The sequence below is a fragment of the Carassius gibelio genome, chromosome A11, assembly GCF_023724105.1.
Source record: "Carassius gibelio isolate Cgi1373 ecotype wild population from Czech Republic chromosome A11, carGib1.2-hapl.c, whole genome shotgun sequence".
Taxonomy (NCBI): Eukaryota; Metazoa; Chordata; class Actinopteri; order Cypriniformes; family Cyprinidae; genus Carassius; species Carassius gibelio.
Genome location: NC_068381.1, coordinates 19,285,035 through 19,300,529, shown reverse-complemented (window position 1 = coordinate 19,300,529; position 15,495 = coordinate 19,285,035). Strand labels below are relative to the sequence as shown.

General features: G+C 37.7%; 1 protein-coding gene across 4 annotated transcripts in view; it reads right to left on the bottom strand.

The window, feature by feature from the left end:
* Positions 1-15,495, bottom strand: part of acap3b (ArfGAP with coiled-coil, ankyrin repeat and PH domains 3b) — a 65,609-nt gene that overhangs the window by 6,927 nt on the left and 43,187 nt on the right. For 3 of the 4 annotated variants that reach the window (XR_008185952.1, XM_052610299.1, XM_052610301.1), the window contains exons 10-20: positions 8,783-8,895; positions 8,650-8,701; positions 8,451-8,551; positions 8,252-8,363; positions 5,697-5,905; positions 3,950-4,019; positions 3,280-3,374; positions 2,913-3,127; positions 1,931-2,026; positions 1,593-1,694; positions 1,291-1,511 (exon numbers count right to left, since the gene is read on the bottom strand). Coding sequence is in view for 3 of the 4 variants with exons in the window: in XM_052610299.1 (XP_052466259.1) it covers positions 1,291-1,511; positions 1,593-1,694; positions 1,931-2,026; positions 2,913-3,127; positions 3,280-3,374; positions 3,950-4,019; positions 5,697-5,905; positions 8,252-8,363; positions 8,451-8,551; positions 8,650-8,701; positions 8,783-8,895 (1,386 nt within the window). In the remaining variant the exon portion in view is untranslated. The remainder of the gene's footprint in view (positions 1-1,290; positions 1,512-1,592; positions 1,695-1,930; positions 2,027-2,912; positions 3,128-3,279; positions 3,375-3,949; positions 4,020-5,696; positions 5,906-8,251; positions 8,364-8,450; positions 8,552-8,649; positions 8,702-8,782; positions 8,896-15,495) is intronic. The other variant, XM_052610300.1, reaches the window with a different exon arrangement.

Sequence of the window (15,495 nt, the reverse complement as noted above, 5' to 3'; positions counted from 1 at the left end):
TTACGTTCCCTCAATTTACCAAAACATGCACACGATTACTATTACATTCCCTCGATTTACTAATTTGTTCCCTCAATTTACTAAGACGTGCGCACGACTACAATTACATTCCCTCAATTTACTAAAACATGCACATGATTACTATTACGTTCCCTCGATTTACTCATTCGTTCCCTCAATTTTCTAAAATGTGCGCACGACTACTATTACGTTCCCTCAATTTACTAAAACATGCACACGATTACTATTACATTCCCTCGATTTACTAATTCGTTCCCTCAATTTACTAAGACGTGCGCACGACTACAATTACATTCCCTCAATTTACTAAAACATCCACATGATTACTATTACATTCCCTCGATTTACTAATTCGTTCCCTCAATTTACTAAAACGTGCGCACAACTACTATTACGTTCCCTCGATTTACTCATTCGTTCCCTCAATTTACTAAAATGTGCGCACGACTACTATTACGTTCCCTCGATTTACTAAAACATGCACACGATTACTATTAAGTTCCCTCAATTTACTAATTCGTTCCCTCAATTTACTAAAACGTGCGCACGACTACTATTACGTTCCCTCAATTTACTAAAACATGCTCACGATTACTATTACATTCCCTCGATTTACTAATTCGTTCCCTCAATTTACTAAAACGTGCGCACGACTACTATTACGTTCCTTCGATTTACTAATTCGTTCCCTCAATTTACTAAAACATGCACAAGATTACTGGGGGTGGTGTTAGTGCAGTGGATAAGACACACGTCTGTGGTGTGGGAGACCCAGGTTCGAATCCACTGTGAGACACCAATGTGTCCCTGAGCAAGACACTTTACCCCTAGTTGCTCCAGAGGCATGTGACCTCTGACATATATAGCAATTGTAAGTCGCTTTGGATAAGAGCGTCAGCTAAATGTAAAATGTTAAATGTAAATTACTATTATGTTCCCTTGATTTACTAATCTGTCCCTCAATTTACTAAAACGTGCACACGACTACTATTACGTTCCTTCAATTTACTATTTCGTTCACTCGATTTATAAACTGTGCGCACAATTTACTAATTTGTTCCCTCGATTTGCTAAATCACGTTTTCTTACATTGAGGGAACGAATTAGTAAATCCTGCGCACAATTTATTTATTTTTTCTTGCATGTCATGTGCGGGGCTCCGTAACTAGCAGTACATGAAGTATGTTTTGAAATTTGAGCAATTTAGGAGTGAAGATGGTTTCAAAGTAAATCATACACCAAATTTTTTTTCAGTGCAGGAAGTCTCACCCCTGTGACGGCTTGTATTAATGGACTCTTGCTTTGGTCCTCCTCACTGACAGAGTTGACATCTGCCCCGTGCGCGAGTGCCTCTGCCATGACCGGTATGTTTCTGGCCCTTGACGCCTTATGAAGCAGCGTCTTCGGGTCAAGCTCCCGTCCGTCCTCTGGATCCGACGCTTCCTGCTCGATGTCAACCTCCCCACTTGACTCATCGGAGTCCTCACACTCTGCAATAAAACATGAATGAAGAATGAAGAAGGGGACAAAGACACAGCAGACAGACAAACCATTGTAGGACGTCTTCTCACCTTCCTCAGTGACGCTGTCCACCACTGAGCCGAAAACGAGTATGTCTGTGCTGCCGTCAGTACTGCCGCCAAGCCCGCTATCACTGCTGAGACCTGCGGGGCCAATGGGTGCCAAGCGAGGGACACGTTACTCACACCATGACCTACTCAAACATTCACTGCTTGATCTCTCACACAATGCATTATAAAATTTGTCTGCAACAGGCAAATGTGCAGACAGAAGTTCCTGTAGCCACTCTCAAAATGAGGTCTTTATGAACTAAACAGCAGGAGATGTATGATATGGACTTATCTTTTGGTCTTTAGGAGGTCAAATTGTGGTACTTAGAGGTACTTACTGCGAGGCCCTGAGCCTGTGTCAAAGTAAGAGAAGAGCGAATCAAGCTCGTCGGGACAAAACAAGGATTCCCTCCGAAATTTTGCAGCTGCCGCAGCTGAGGGTAACAATTGAAGAACAACTTCAAACTTTGTCTAAACCTCAATCTGTATTTTCTCATTCCATATTCCATATTTTATAAAATAATCAGAACATATAATATTTTTCAACTAAAATCATATTGTATCTGATCATTAAAGAGTGAGATTTTTATGTTTTTTTTTTACGTTTTAAATGTTACTGTTATTACCATGTTATTGCTGCATTTACTAATTTTTATGATTTAAGAAATTTATTATTTAAAAAAGCTATGATGCAATATATCTTTGTTTTGATGCAATTTATCTTCGCTTTCAATATACCATTGTACAAAATTTATAAGACCAAATAATCTGAGAATTACCGGTATTAAACTCAATACAATAAATTACATTAAATTCCTTTGAATTCATAACTCATGGTTACTCAAAAACAGTCAACATGTATTAAACTTACATATTCATAACAATAAAACTACATAAATATTACCCAGAGAAGTTTTTAAACAAAATAAATTAATTTTACTTGTATAAACTTTCAGATTATAAAAGTGATACATTTTTATTGCTGCAATGGCTCATCAATAGGCGTAAATATGTTTTTTTTTTATTCAGTCCAAAATATGTGTGAGATATGGGTAAAGGCTAAATATATTTTACAAAAAGTATTTTTTGACACTAATGGTACTCCATAATTACCTGGTCCCAAATGATGCTTATATTTCATTAAAAGAAAAAAAAAAGAATGATGCATATGTGAAGGGTCTCAAAATTTTTTTAAAGTTTTGTTCCCTTTCTAAAAGTTGGTTATTTTACTTTTTTAAATATATCTCTCTTACAGGTCCAAATGGACCTGAATGAGGGACTAACTCTGAAAACAGTAGAAGAAAAGAACCAAGCAAGTACCAGCAGAGAGATTGGCTGGTGACATGATCCCGGCATCATGTCTGTATTTCCGGCGGGTTTTAGGGGCTCTGATGGAGCTGTTGTGTCTCCTGCACTTCTTCACGTTCCAGTGATGTGATTTTCTGCTCCCCTCCACCAGAGCCTCGGAGCCACACATCTTCTTCAGAAACTTCCTCTCCACATATTTCGCTTTGATCCATGCTTCTTTCTCCTGCCTAAATAAAACATCAAAAGCACAACACAAGAGCTTCTATCAATGAAACATTCACCATATGAAAATATATTCAAAAAGAAAAAAAATCTCATCTTAGTCACAGATTCTGGCAACTGATATAATGCGATAGCAGCGAGTTGGCTGCACACTGACCTTGAGCTGTTGGGACCAGGTTTCTTAAGTCCCTGCTCTTCACACGCACCTTCATAGATCTGGTTGATTACAGTGTTTCCAAGCTCACACATTAACTACAGAGAAAACATACAGTCACACAGCATTATTTGATCTATAAAAGTCAAAATAGTATAACATAACCAAGTTTTAACAGCAACTAAATTCATTCTGTACTGGGATTTGGATGAATAAATAATTGTTATATGCAAGTATTATAGTATAAAAATATATTGTTGTATATAACAATAATAATAATATAATTATACAATCGAATGATATTTGCATAAAGGAAAGGAATAATTAATTAGCAATATGGATCCTAATTAAGTTGTCTACATAGTTAAAATTAAAGCAATAATAAAACAATTACAAAATAACATTAAAATCTATAAAACTGCAATATAAAATGTTTTATTTAAATCCGCAAAAAAATAAGTTTGGTTGCTCAACAAATGCTATAATGATCTATGAATATCTTTTTTTTGCATTATAGTACTGAGAAAGATATTTCACATTAGGGTTATGTGCATTAGATATTTTCCCCTCACCTTTTCTATGATTTTATGTTTATTCAGGGGTGAAATAGGATACCAACATACTTTTAACAGGTTTGTAAGATGCACCCATTTAGTTCTCAGTGGGATCTTACCTTCATAAGCTCTGGCTCCCATGAGTCGAGTGTTAAAGAGCGAACTTTAGAGCAGTGGACTCCCAAACTCCTGCAGAGACAGAATCAGAGAATTTACTCTTCATGCATGTTCAGCATGGCTGATTCAGGCACACTTTTTATAACGACCTCAATTGTATTCTGTGATTAAAAATACATTTTTAATTCATTCTAGGCTAAATTCGTCTAGCAATGGCAGGACATATTTGGGTCAGCCTCCTTTAGAAACCCGTCAGAATCACAGAATCCCTGTTGTGTCTGAGCACATCAGTTCTAATGCCTCTGTGTTTTATGAGGCCTCTGTCTTGTATTCAGTCATGGACGTCCATCTTTACATCTGGTAATCTTAAGAGGAACTGATGGAGCAGAAAAGTGCTTCACCCTGAGGGTGTGATGCAGTGTGTACATGAGCGTCATATGGATGCGGGCCTGCTCTCAAGCAAAGCCCTTCTGCTGTTGGGCTCAGTCTGTCATGAGTGATGCAGTTGGGATAAATGTTCTGATGCATGGGGCTTTAAGGCCCATCTATCTTCAGTCAAATCAGTATGAAAGCAGATGGGTTTCTCAGATGTCTTTATAGAGTCTTTTTATCAACTTTAAGATGTTTGGAGTGTGAACAAGTCAAATAACAATGGCTTTTTTGTACTGCTTTGTAGTAACGATAAAAATAAAATGAGGAGGAAAATGATGCAGTGGACTGAAAATAACTCATCCACAGATATCCTTGCTATTCCATGTCACATTAAAGGGATAGTTCACCCAAAATTTAAAATTACCATATACTTTACTTACTCTCAAGCCATCCTATGTGCATATGAATTCCTTCTTTCAGATACAATCTGAGTTATATAAAAAAATGTCTTGGCTCTTCTATGCTTTAAAATGGCAGCAAATAGGGGTCACATTTTTGAAGCCCAAAAATGTGCGTCCATCCGTCATACTTTCTAAACCGTAATCTCTAGCTTCTGCTAACTGTTGTACGCGTGTTCATGAGAGAGTGGCGGTCCAGCAGATGAGGAAGGACGTAGGCATAACATAAAAAGAATTAAAAATACAAAACGAAGATTTGTAAAGAACAATTTCGGAGGATTTTGATATATGAACCAAAAGAAGACTGGCTTTCCTTTGCTGTAGACAAAACCTGGTTGTGGAGCTTACACTAAGCCTTCGTCACTCTCTCACGAATGCCCATACGACAGTCAGCAGAAGCTAGAGATTATAGTTTTGAAAGTACGGATAATTTTTCTTACACAAATGCATCACTTTGTTTCAGCATGCCTTTATTAACATGCCAAAGCCATGTGGAGCACTTTTAATGATGGATGGATGCAGTTTTTTTGAGCTTCAAAACCTTAACCCCCATTCACTGCCATTATAAAGCTTGGAAAAGCTACATGTTTTAATATAACTCCGATTGTATTTGTCTGAAAGGAGAAATTCATATACACCTAGGATGGCTTGATGGGGAGTAAATCATGGGGAAATTTTCAATTTTTGGGAGAACTATCCCTTTACAATTCCAGGCATTATAGAACACAAAGGATCTACAGTCAAACTGATGGATCAGGATTATTTGTAGTGCAACCTTATGATTTGAAATGAGTTTTTCAGTCTTTCTGAGTGGAATTTTCCCAAACCGGAAGTGCCTCCCATAATCTAAAATGCAGTAGGCTCATTTTTAAAATGTGGATAACTTAAATTCTCACTAAAACAAACAGCAGACTGTCACCTGTGAATGCCCGAGCACTCGATGCAGAGCAGAATGCCGAGGTTGATGCTGGCCCAGCGAGGGTCGGCCTGGCCACAGTCACAGCAGATCTCGTTCCCTGGCAGAGACTGGACCCGCTGTAGGATACTCTCTCCCCTAACAATACGCTCCCGCGGCTCGCTGGCAGAGTCGATACTGCTCGTGGAGGGAGACGCTGTCCTGTCCAGACGCTGTAGAATCAGGAGTTCATGCTCTTCACTTTAAAAGCAAATCTATGTCTATGTCAAAAGCAATCTACTGTATGTAATTGGGTCAACGGAATGACACTCATTTTTGTGCCCAAATCTATTCGTTAATTTAGAAACACATTAAAAATGCCATTCATACATGAAAAGACATGAATGCACCATGAACTACTATTCACAAAAAAAGTTACTAGTATTAAAATTATATAAATAAATAAACACTGTCCAGTCATGTGGTGCGACCAACATACATTAATAAAAAACTCAGAAATCAGGAAATGATATCATGACTGTGTGTAAAAACCTCTTAAAATAATTTGATTTATTTTTTTGCAGGGTTAGTTCAAATTGTAAAATGTCATGTGGTGTGAATCCCCCCAAAAGTAAAGATATTTATGAACTATTAATTTATGATATGTAAAAAATATATATTTTTAACTTTCTGGAAAACAATTAAGAGCTTCACAGCTTATAAATAAATATAAAATGTCCTGTCATGTGGTGCAACCACCAGAGTAAAAAAAAACAGGAAACAATATCATAGAAAGGACCTCCTGAGATCATGTGTCAAGGCCTCTTAAAATAAAAGTTAGTTTAGCTAATAAAATGTCATGTGGTATAACAATACACTATATATTGTTTTCGTATGGCTCATTGGTAGAGTATTGCGTTAGCAGTGCAAAAGGTTGTGGGTTCAAGAACACACAGACCATATATATAAATATATATAGCCTGAATGCACTTTAAGTCGCTTTGGATTAAATTGCCTGTTTAATGTTAATATTATAACAAAAAAAAAAAATGTAATGATAATTTTAACGTTCTTGAAAACTGTATTTTAAAAATAAATCTAATGAAAGGTAGGGCCCTAATTTAATGATCTTAACGCAAAGTGTAAAGTGCTACGGCGCAGGTGCACTCAGGGCATGCCCAAATCCACTGTTGATATTTTAACGATGGAAAAACGGTTTGTGCGCCCGGGTGCATGGTTTAAACGGGGTGTAGCTATTCTCTTAATGAGTAATGGGTGTTTTTTGGGCGTAACGTGTAATAAACCAATCAGAGTCTCATCTTCCATTCCCTTTAAGAGCCAGTTGCACTTGTGCCATGACGGATTTGCTATTTACACGGTGGAATTTGACAGAACATGTATTTGAGATGAAACGAAGCTGGTCGTGTGTGAGCAAATAGAGCCTAATTCTGATCCATGCAATGACTATCCATTATGACATGTAGGCATTTATACAGTATATCTAATATGTATATATATATTAGGGGTGTAACGGTTCACTTGTTTTCTTGATGCATCGATTACAAACCCTGACGATTCATATGCATCGATCTTGAAACGTGATTTTTTAACCGTGAATCGCTGATCTCAGACAGTAATCGATTCAAAACGCTAAGAATCGAATGAATCGTGATTTCTATAGTGATTAAATGCTTTCAAAATACATATACACTAAATTACTACACGCACAAATTAATGGAGACCTTGAAGAGTGTTATCTGTGAATCGTGCCTCTAATTTGTTCTTCACACGATCCACTGTTTAGCTACCGCCTGAGACTGTCACAGGATTGCGCTCGCTGACGTGTGATCTAAAGGACTCCTGGCCAGTAATACTAAAGTGAAGTAGTTTTACTTTTCTGTAGTTTGTCAGTGGCTCTCTAAATCTTAACGACGGCGTTACCTGAGCAGTCGAAAGCTGTATTTATTGCATGGACAGAGCAGAAATGTAGACTTAAGGCCCGTTCAAACCAAGAACGATAACTATAAAGATAACAATATTAACGTCCACACCAGCGAACGATATTGTTTGTGTATTCTAAGCGGACGCACGTCTGCTGCTTCAAATTCTCGACCTCATTACAGCAGGATTGATTCTGATAGGTTGGCAATGTTTTTATCGTTCATCAGAAAAAAAAATCGTTCTGAAAGTGATTCCAACGATATCGTTTCTCTGTGGCTTTATCGTTATAGTTGTGGTGTGGACTCCGCTGTTCTTTAATATTGAGAACGATTTTTAGAACTATATCTTTATCGTTATCTTTATAGTTATCGTGCTTGGTGTGAACGGGCCTTAAGTGTCTAAATCATACGCACAGTTCCACTGAATGATAAATGTGTTTTAACAATGCTGATGAACTGAATGTTAAATGACCACAAAACATGATTTACAGAGGCAATAAAATTAAACTTTCTTGAAAACTGAAACCTAGTATCAGTCCAAAAATTTAACAGTTTTACTTTTCGGTTATTAAAATAACTTTTCACCACTTCACATTACATATTGATGTCTAATTCCATGTATTAATGTGACATACTGACCTCAATATAATAGTTCTCCGAGATTTCCCTGTAGGCTGAAGCAATGCTGGCCTGAACTGCTTGAATCCAAGCTTGACGGAGCTTCTCAGATTCAGCCTGCAGCATACAGCTCCTGACGGGGGTGGATCTGATATTAGATACTGTACACACACACAAACACACACACACAAACACACAGCACATGTGACACAGTACTCACTTTGTAGGTGACACCACTTCAAAACAGAACCTCCTCTCAATGTCCTCACACGGTTTCACAGAGCAAAGCCGCAGATCCTCCACAACCACAGTCAAAGAGTCCTACAACACACAGCAGATTGCAACGTCGGATCACAACAATCATTTACAGGGCTTGAAATGAGTAGAAAAAAGTGAATCAGCAAAGTTGAACCACCTACTTTTAGTCGCTTCTGATAGACTAATTGACTGTTCTGTATCGAAAACCATCGCCTGGTAGAAGAAGAAAACAAACTCAATATCAGATTTTCTCCAGAAAAAGAGAGACACATGGACAGTTGAGCCTGTTCGTACCTGTTCCACGTCTTGAAAGCATTGCTCGCCCTCTTGAACAGGTATCCCTCCATCACCACACCATTAGGAGCATCAACATTGAATTCCACTTTGGAGTCATCGTATGCAAAATCCTGTCATGCAAGAAACAGAGCAGCTCTAAGCAATTCCCGCAGGTCAGCAGCACACACAAAATCGGGACTCTTTCTCTCGCCCTTGTCAGTCAGTACTGAGACCCTTATTCTTCTGTTAAGTCTTCTGCATGACAGACAAAAGACCAAACGTAATCCCTATCAGTCAAAACACAACCCTCATGACCACAGCAGCCAATCCAGTCCCTCTCATTTCAATCAATAATGACCGGCAGCCTCTATACCATCTATATCCCAATGTTATATATCTATATTGCATCTATATGCTGAGACTGAGATGTTAGATGCGTTTCTAAAAGCTGAATAAATCATTCTCCTCCAACATCAATGACACTGACGTTCCAATGGTTCCGAGTTTTGTGCCCTGGTCACAAACACGCACAGAAACAACAAATACAACTCGATGAATCATATTACAAGATCATTCATCATCAAAATTTTATGAACAAAAAATAAATAATGAAAAGAGGCCACTCGGTTCCAAAATACTGGGCAAGCTCAACAAAAATTCTATTAGTATTTATTGTATTAACAGGGAAAAAAAGTATAAAAACTGATAGAATAAAAACCCTAAAGGGACTGTTCACCTTCAGTTGCTGCTCCCCACTGACTTCCATTGTGTGTGTTTATATATATCTATATCTATATCTATATCTATATATATATATATATATATATATATATATATATATATATTATAGTCAATGGGGACCAGCAACTGAAGGTGAACTATCCCTTAAAATAAAATACTTTACGGTAACATTTAAAATACATTTTCAAATTAATTTACAATTGATATTTTGTATATAATTTTATTAATATAAAATGAAACGCATTTATTGTTTTACCAATACAATATGCATATACATTTACAGATAAATATTTCATTTTAAAAAAGGAAATAAAAAGGAAATGTCTTCAGTAAAAAATAAATAAATAAATGAAATGCATATGACTCTAAACATCAATAATGATGATTTTAATACCTTTGCAATGTAAGCATCATAAAGTATATCTTTATTGTATTAAGTACATATTTAGTATGGTACTATAAAAGTGTTTAAGATGCAACGATCAGTTTTATAGGAGGCTAAGGGATTCTTGGCCTTAAATTGAAGACCTCTACAAAAAATTAATAAATAATGATATACATATTGTACTAGCAATAATAACAATTAGTAAAATAGTAAATAAACTTTCACTAAATAATACATGAAATATACTGAAAAGGTACAAATAAGAGGTCACAGAAGCAACACAAGTTAATGCAGTAGGTTACATGTAAAAAATAATTTCTCTCCAGTTTGTGTTAACATAACACACAAAAAGCGTATTCAAACTCACCAAAGTATACTTCAACCTCCCGAATATCTTCATCTTTAAAAACGGTTTATCCAGAAGCATCAGTAATAACGGAGAAACAAGCACTTATACAGTCAAGTCATCTCACATCAAAGTCAAAGGCACGCGCTTCATTGATCTCGTGCGCTCTTCCTCACTCCAGCGCGAGCGAAAGGCGAATGCCACCAGCGGGCGCGTGCATCTCGCTTCTAGTGCTCAGTATTCACACGATTATCATACAGCTGTCGATGTATGTGCTCTGCCTGACCTCAGTCAGAGAGCCGAGCGCAAACGTTATTTCACCGCGTCATTCGCGGATTTACGAGCGCGCGGTGTTCTCCTTTAAACTCAAGCGCGCTCCCCAGTCGCGAGAGTCGCTTTTTGAAAGGCCCCGTCCATCTGTCTGACAGTATGCAAGACCCTTGCTGTTTAATCAAGCAAACGTTATGCCCCCTCCGGGAAGCATCTTTCTTCCAGCTCTCACACTCTCTGACGAGTAGCAGCTTCAGCCGGTCAATCACTGCTGCATTATTAAGATAATCAATAATTATAGATAATCTAAACGGAATAAGATAAAAGGCCCTTCCAGATTCCATAATGACGTCACTACACCTCAATTTACTGAATGAACCTCAATTACTAAAGAACTGCAACACAAATTATTACAAATACAATGTAAAATTATATGAAAAAATATATTTTAAATATACTAAATAGAAAATACATTGGAAATATCACACACGCACACATATATAAATATGTAATTTCAATATATGTGTGTGTGTGTGTGTGTGTGTATGTTTGTGACAAGAAACAAGAAGTGTGACAAGAAGATGATTTGAACCTTGCATGTCAAGGTCAGTAAATTGTTGGAGGATTTGTGTGTGTGTGTGAATATTTGCACATGTTTTGAAGTAGAATTCTAAGATTACTCCTTTTCATTCTGTGAGAACTGGTTTGAGATAAACGCATTAAAGTGAACCTGCAACATTTGCGAGTAACAAATCTTTGAAAACAAAATTGCTCACATTCCCGCACACTGTACCTCGTGAAACAATATGCAATCTGGTTCAGCATTTCATTCATGCAGTTTTGTGCTCCACATCAGCACTGCATGCTCATAAAGCCACCTATAGTGCAGCTGAGTCTGAGACACACTGCGACTCAGTGAAAGACCGAGGAAGGAAAACCCCAAGGGTGCCACAAGAGGGTTAGTCGAGAATAATAGACCAGTGTGAGAGGAGTGAGTTAGTGTGTGTGCATGTGTTACGAATGACAGATGCAACACGAGGAGGTGGTGGGACAGAGAGATCGTAACTCTGTCACTGGACGAGGGAGAGAGACACTGTTTAGGCATCTCTCTGCAGATAAATCATTTGATAAATCAACAGGATGTTTCCGCCCTCCGCATTGCTCAGGAATCACAGCTGGCCGCATTCACAGACTGTTTTCATATCATCGAACAAAAAAGTCTGGAACTACATATATTTAAATGTTGTGAAGAGTTTGTGCATGCAAAACTGACTTTGACAGTGACTGTGCTGGGATGCTACTGGTGACACAGATATATTCAATAACTGATTACATGTAATCTGGATTATCTCATCAGATTCCAAAAATTAAGTGCTTGTAATTAGATTATATTACACTTTACATTTTCGCTCTAAAAATTAAGACTTTTATTATGCCTCTTTTTCATTATGACATTTATTTTATTAAGATTTTGCTGTATGCTTTTATACCATTAATATACTGTAAGTCTATTCAAGTCTTTTCCTCTTTAAAGCAATCATGTGGCTTCAGAAAACCAAATAAATCAGCTAGCAAGCAGCTTGGATAATCTCCAAAACATCTTTTATGTAGCATGTGAGAAAAAAAAACAAAAAACCTTTTGGGCTTACAATGGTATTTGGGTAAATAATGACAGAACAGTGTAACACATTAAAAGGCTCTGCTGACGCTCCTTCCAGATTTGGTCATGTAAATGTTTACCTCATGTTGCCCTCTTAAATCCTGTTGGTGTTACAGAAACAGCAGGTTTGATTCATCTGCAAGTCATGTTCTAGATAACGCTCTTGGTCTGCGGACAATAACACTCACACGTGCGCGCACAAGCTCCTCCTGTTCGGGACAGTTGGTGGCACTAATTTGTCCATGTTTTTGGCGCGCCACCTCTTGCCCTCCCTAAGCTCCGGGTCTCTGCCATGTTTAACTGTGTTGGCCAGGGCAGAAACAGGCAAAGTGCCCACACAGACACACTTCCAGACCTCGGCTGACTCCAGAGTCTCTTCACTGACCCACCTGGAGCCCTTTCACTTCTACCTAAGGACTCTGATTCAAATATTTTGAATATATCATAAACATTGTCCGAAATAATAATAAAAGATTATGCCAGACTTTGCCTGTTTTTCCTGTCAGGAATGTCTTTTCAGTCTTTTAAACCCTCATAATGCATTCAGGTGCATTTTGACCCTGGAATAAAATTAAGGTATTAAAGGGGTCATATGACGTTGCTAAAAAGAACATTATTTGGTGTATTCGGTGTAATGCAATGTGCAAACAAACAAAAAAAAAAAACATTGTTTTCCTGCACACTGTACATTACTGTTGCTCCTCTATGCCCCGCCTTCTGAAACGTGTCGTTTTTTACAAAGCTCATCGTTCTGAAAAGCGAGGTGTGCTCTGATTGGCCAACGATCCAGTGCATTGTGATTGGCCGAATGCCTCAAGCGTGTGATGAAGTGTTACACCCAACATACTGTGACGCCGTGTCCCACTGCGATGAGACAACACCAATAAAACCCTTTACAGACGAGGCATTTGTTGCATCCAGTGGGAACATAATTACTGATTATAATGACTTTTACTGTCATTATAATCAGTAATTATGTTCCTGATACGTTATACTGTCTTTTTATGCACAAAGTTGCAGCGGTGCTGGCTCACCTGTTTTAGTATTTTCCCGTAAAATATCCCGTATTTTTCCACTCTGATTGTGTTAACTCAGAACTCGAAACTATGTGTCTGTGAAGTGGCTTGCACTTGGGTTCCTAGTAGGGTTGGGACAAAGCGTCGAGGTCATCGATGACGTCGACGCAAAAAATAAGTTGATGCAAAATATGCGCATCGATTCGTCAACCTGTTTTTATTTCTCTAAAAAATGTTTGCAAAATGTTTACCTTATGTGCGCTGAATATACGCGATGGCCGGATCAACATTCTGTCCAACGTTATAAAACCAATCCAGGGGTTTTTCTGCATTGATCTTTTTTTTTTGGCGTCTGTCAAAGCCTTATTTGACCGGTGAGTGATGTAGAATAGAATGACTGCTATAGATATTACTGCGCCAAGATGAAGTGCTTACAAGCACTTGCCATGGTATTCCACCACACAATATAGTTATCTATTTTACACGCTTAGAAAAGCGCAACGTTTTGTTTTGTGTTACCGTCCTAGGTCGAGTTACACTACGCGAGTAACTGTATTTAAATAGGGAAAACGTGGAGGTGTTTGGAAGCTTCAGTGCTTGGCCCGTATTGAATGAATGGGCTAAGCTAAGTGCTTTCAAAGTGTCACCGCGCGCCAAAGTGATTGAGTGCACGCACTGAGACGAGAGAGGCATGTATCAACTCGTCTTAGGTAAGGGAAAAACATAGTTTAATATGAAAACACGGTGGAGTATCCCTTTAATAAAAGGAGGGTAATGTTGTAATAACATGGCAATAACAGTAACATTTGAAAACTTTTACATTTTTTTCCCATTCACACATTAGTGATATGCTATTGCGCAGACACAATATAGTTTTAGAAATTAATATATTTTTTAATTAAAAAAATATTAATTTATGACTGTTTTATACGTTTCATTTCCACCGCGTCCAAATAAAACTGGAAATGCCAAATCTGTATGCAGCTTTTGAATGCATTATGAGGGTAATAAAGCGGTTTTCCTTTATGATGAAATCAGAACAGTTGAACCATTTTGAAGAAGTTAAAATACTCCTATTTAAGTTTCTATCGATTGATTAGTTTGGGATATGATTACAGACTGGACAAGACCGAGAGATGTGAGGTGAACACGCGTGTCTTAGAGAGAACGACATCAAAACTCATTTTGTGATACATTATTGCACATTGGCATATTTCATTATTACCATCTTTTACTCACAATGAAATAGGAGTTAACTAAGACTTTAAGTGTATAAACTCGCATTTGAAACACCACTCTTTGGTTCTACATGCAGAAAAAGGAAAAATCATGGAAAATGCTTTTTGGCTTTGATCAGATCTGCATAAGCCTCTTAAAGCTCAGCTGAGATAAAATTCCTCAGTGTCCCAGTGACACAAAAGCTAGCGCCCGAGGAGGCAGGTTCGGCCTCACGTGACTTGGACATGTTCTCCTAAAATTGCACATGAACCAAAGTTAATCCACAATAATGCTGTATAAAGGTCTAAAACATGAATCAAACAGATACCAGCTGCTCTGAAAATGTATGTTCTACGGAAAACGATTAGGTTTTATTGTCACTAAAAGCAATGAATGTGATAAACGCTGTGCTGTCCATGTGAGTTTATGCTCTCCCCTACTTCCCCTCCAACACAAACTCACACTGAATACAGCAAATGGGGCATTTAAGAGCAATTATTAATCCATCATTAATCAATCAATCTATCCCTAAGGCTGACTGAACCACCTTTTAAAAACACATTTGTTGACAGACAACAGGATGCCGGGCCGAGAAGGAAAACATGATGTGTTTCTGTTGTAGCTGTAGACTTTGATTCTAGCAAGAAAAAAAAACTTATAATCTAACCTAAAGGTAAACATTTATAAAAGCATCCACAAAATGCAGGAATACAAAATGTAGCAAGGTTTTTCAACTCAAACATGCACAAAAATGTAAGCATATAATTGGCTCACCTGCATCAAAGTCTTGATATAAGCGGCACCACAACATCAGACAGTGAGGAAAAAGAGAGAGAAAGTCACATTAATTGCTTGTTTTTCAGTCGTGCTGCATGCATTTATTCACAAACAACTGCACCTGACATCTCCAACACACATCCATCATCCTGCTTGATTGGGCACATTAGTTATGATCATTAATGGAGAGAAACTGCCATGTCCAGATGATCGTCTCTGATCAATGCAAATAGTCCCAGCGATGCCACAAAGGTATCATATGAGCATCAGGTATATATACGGTTTGTAGAATTAGTTTACACCTTCACCCAAATCAGA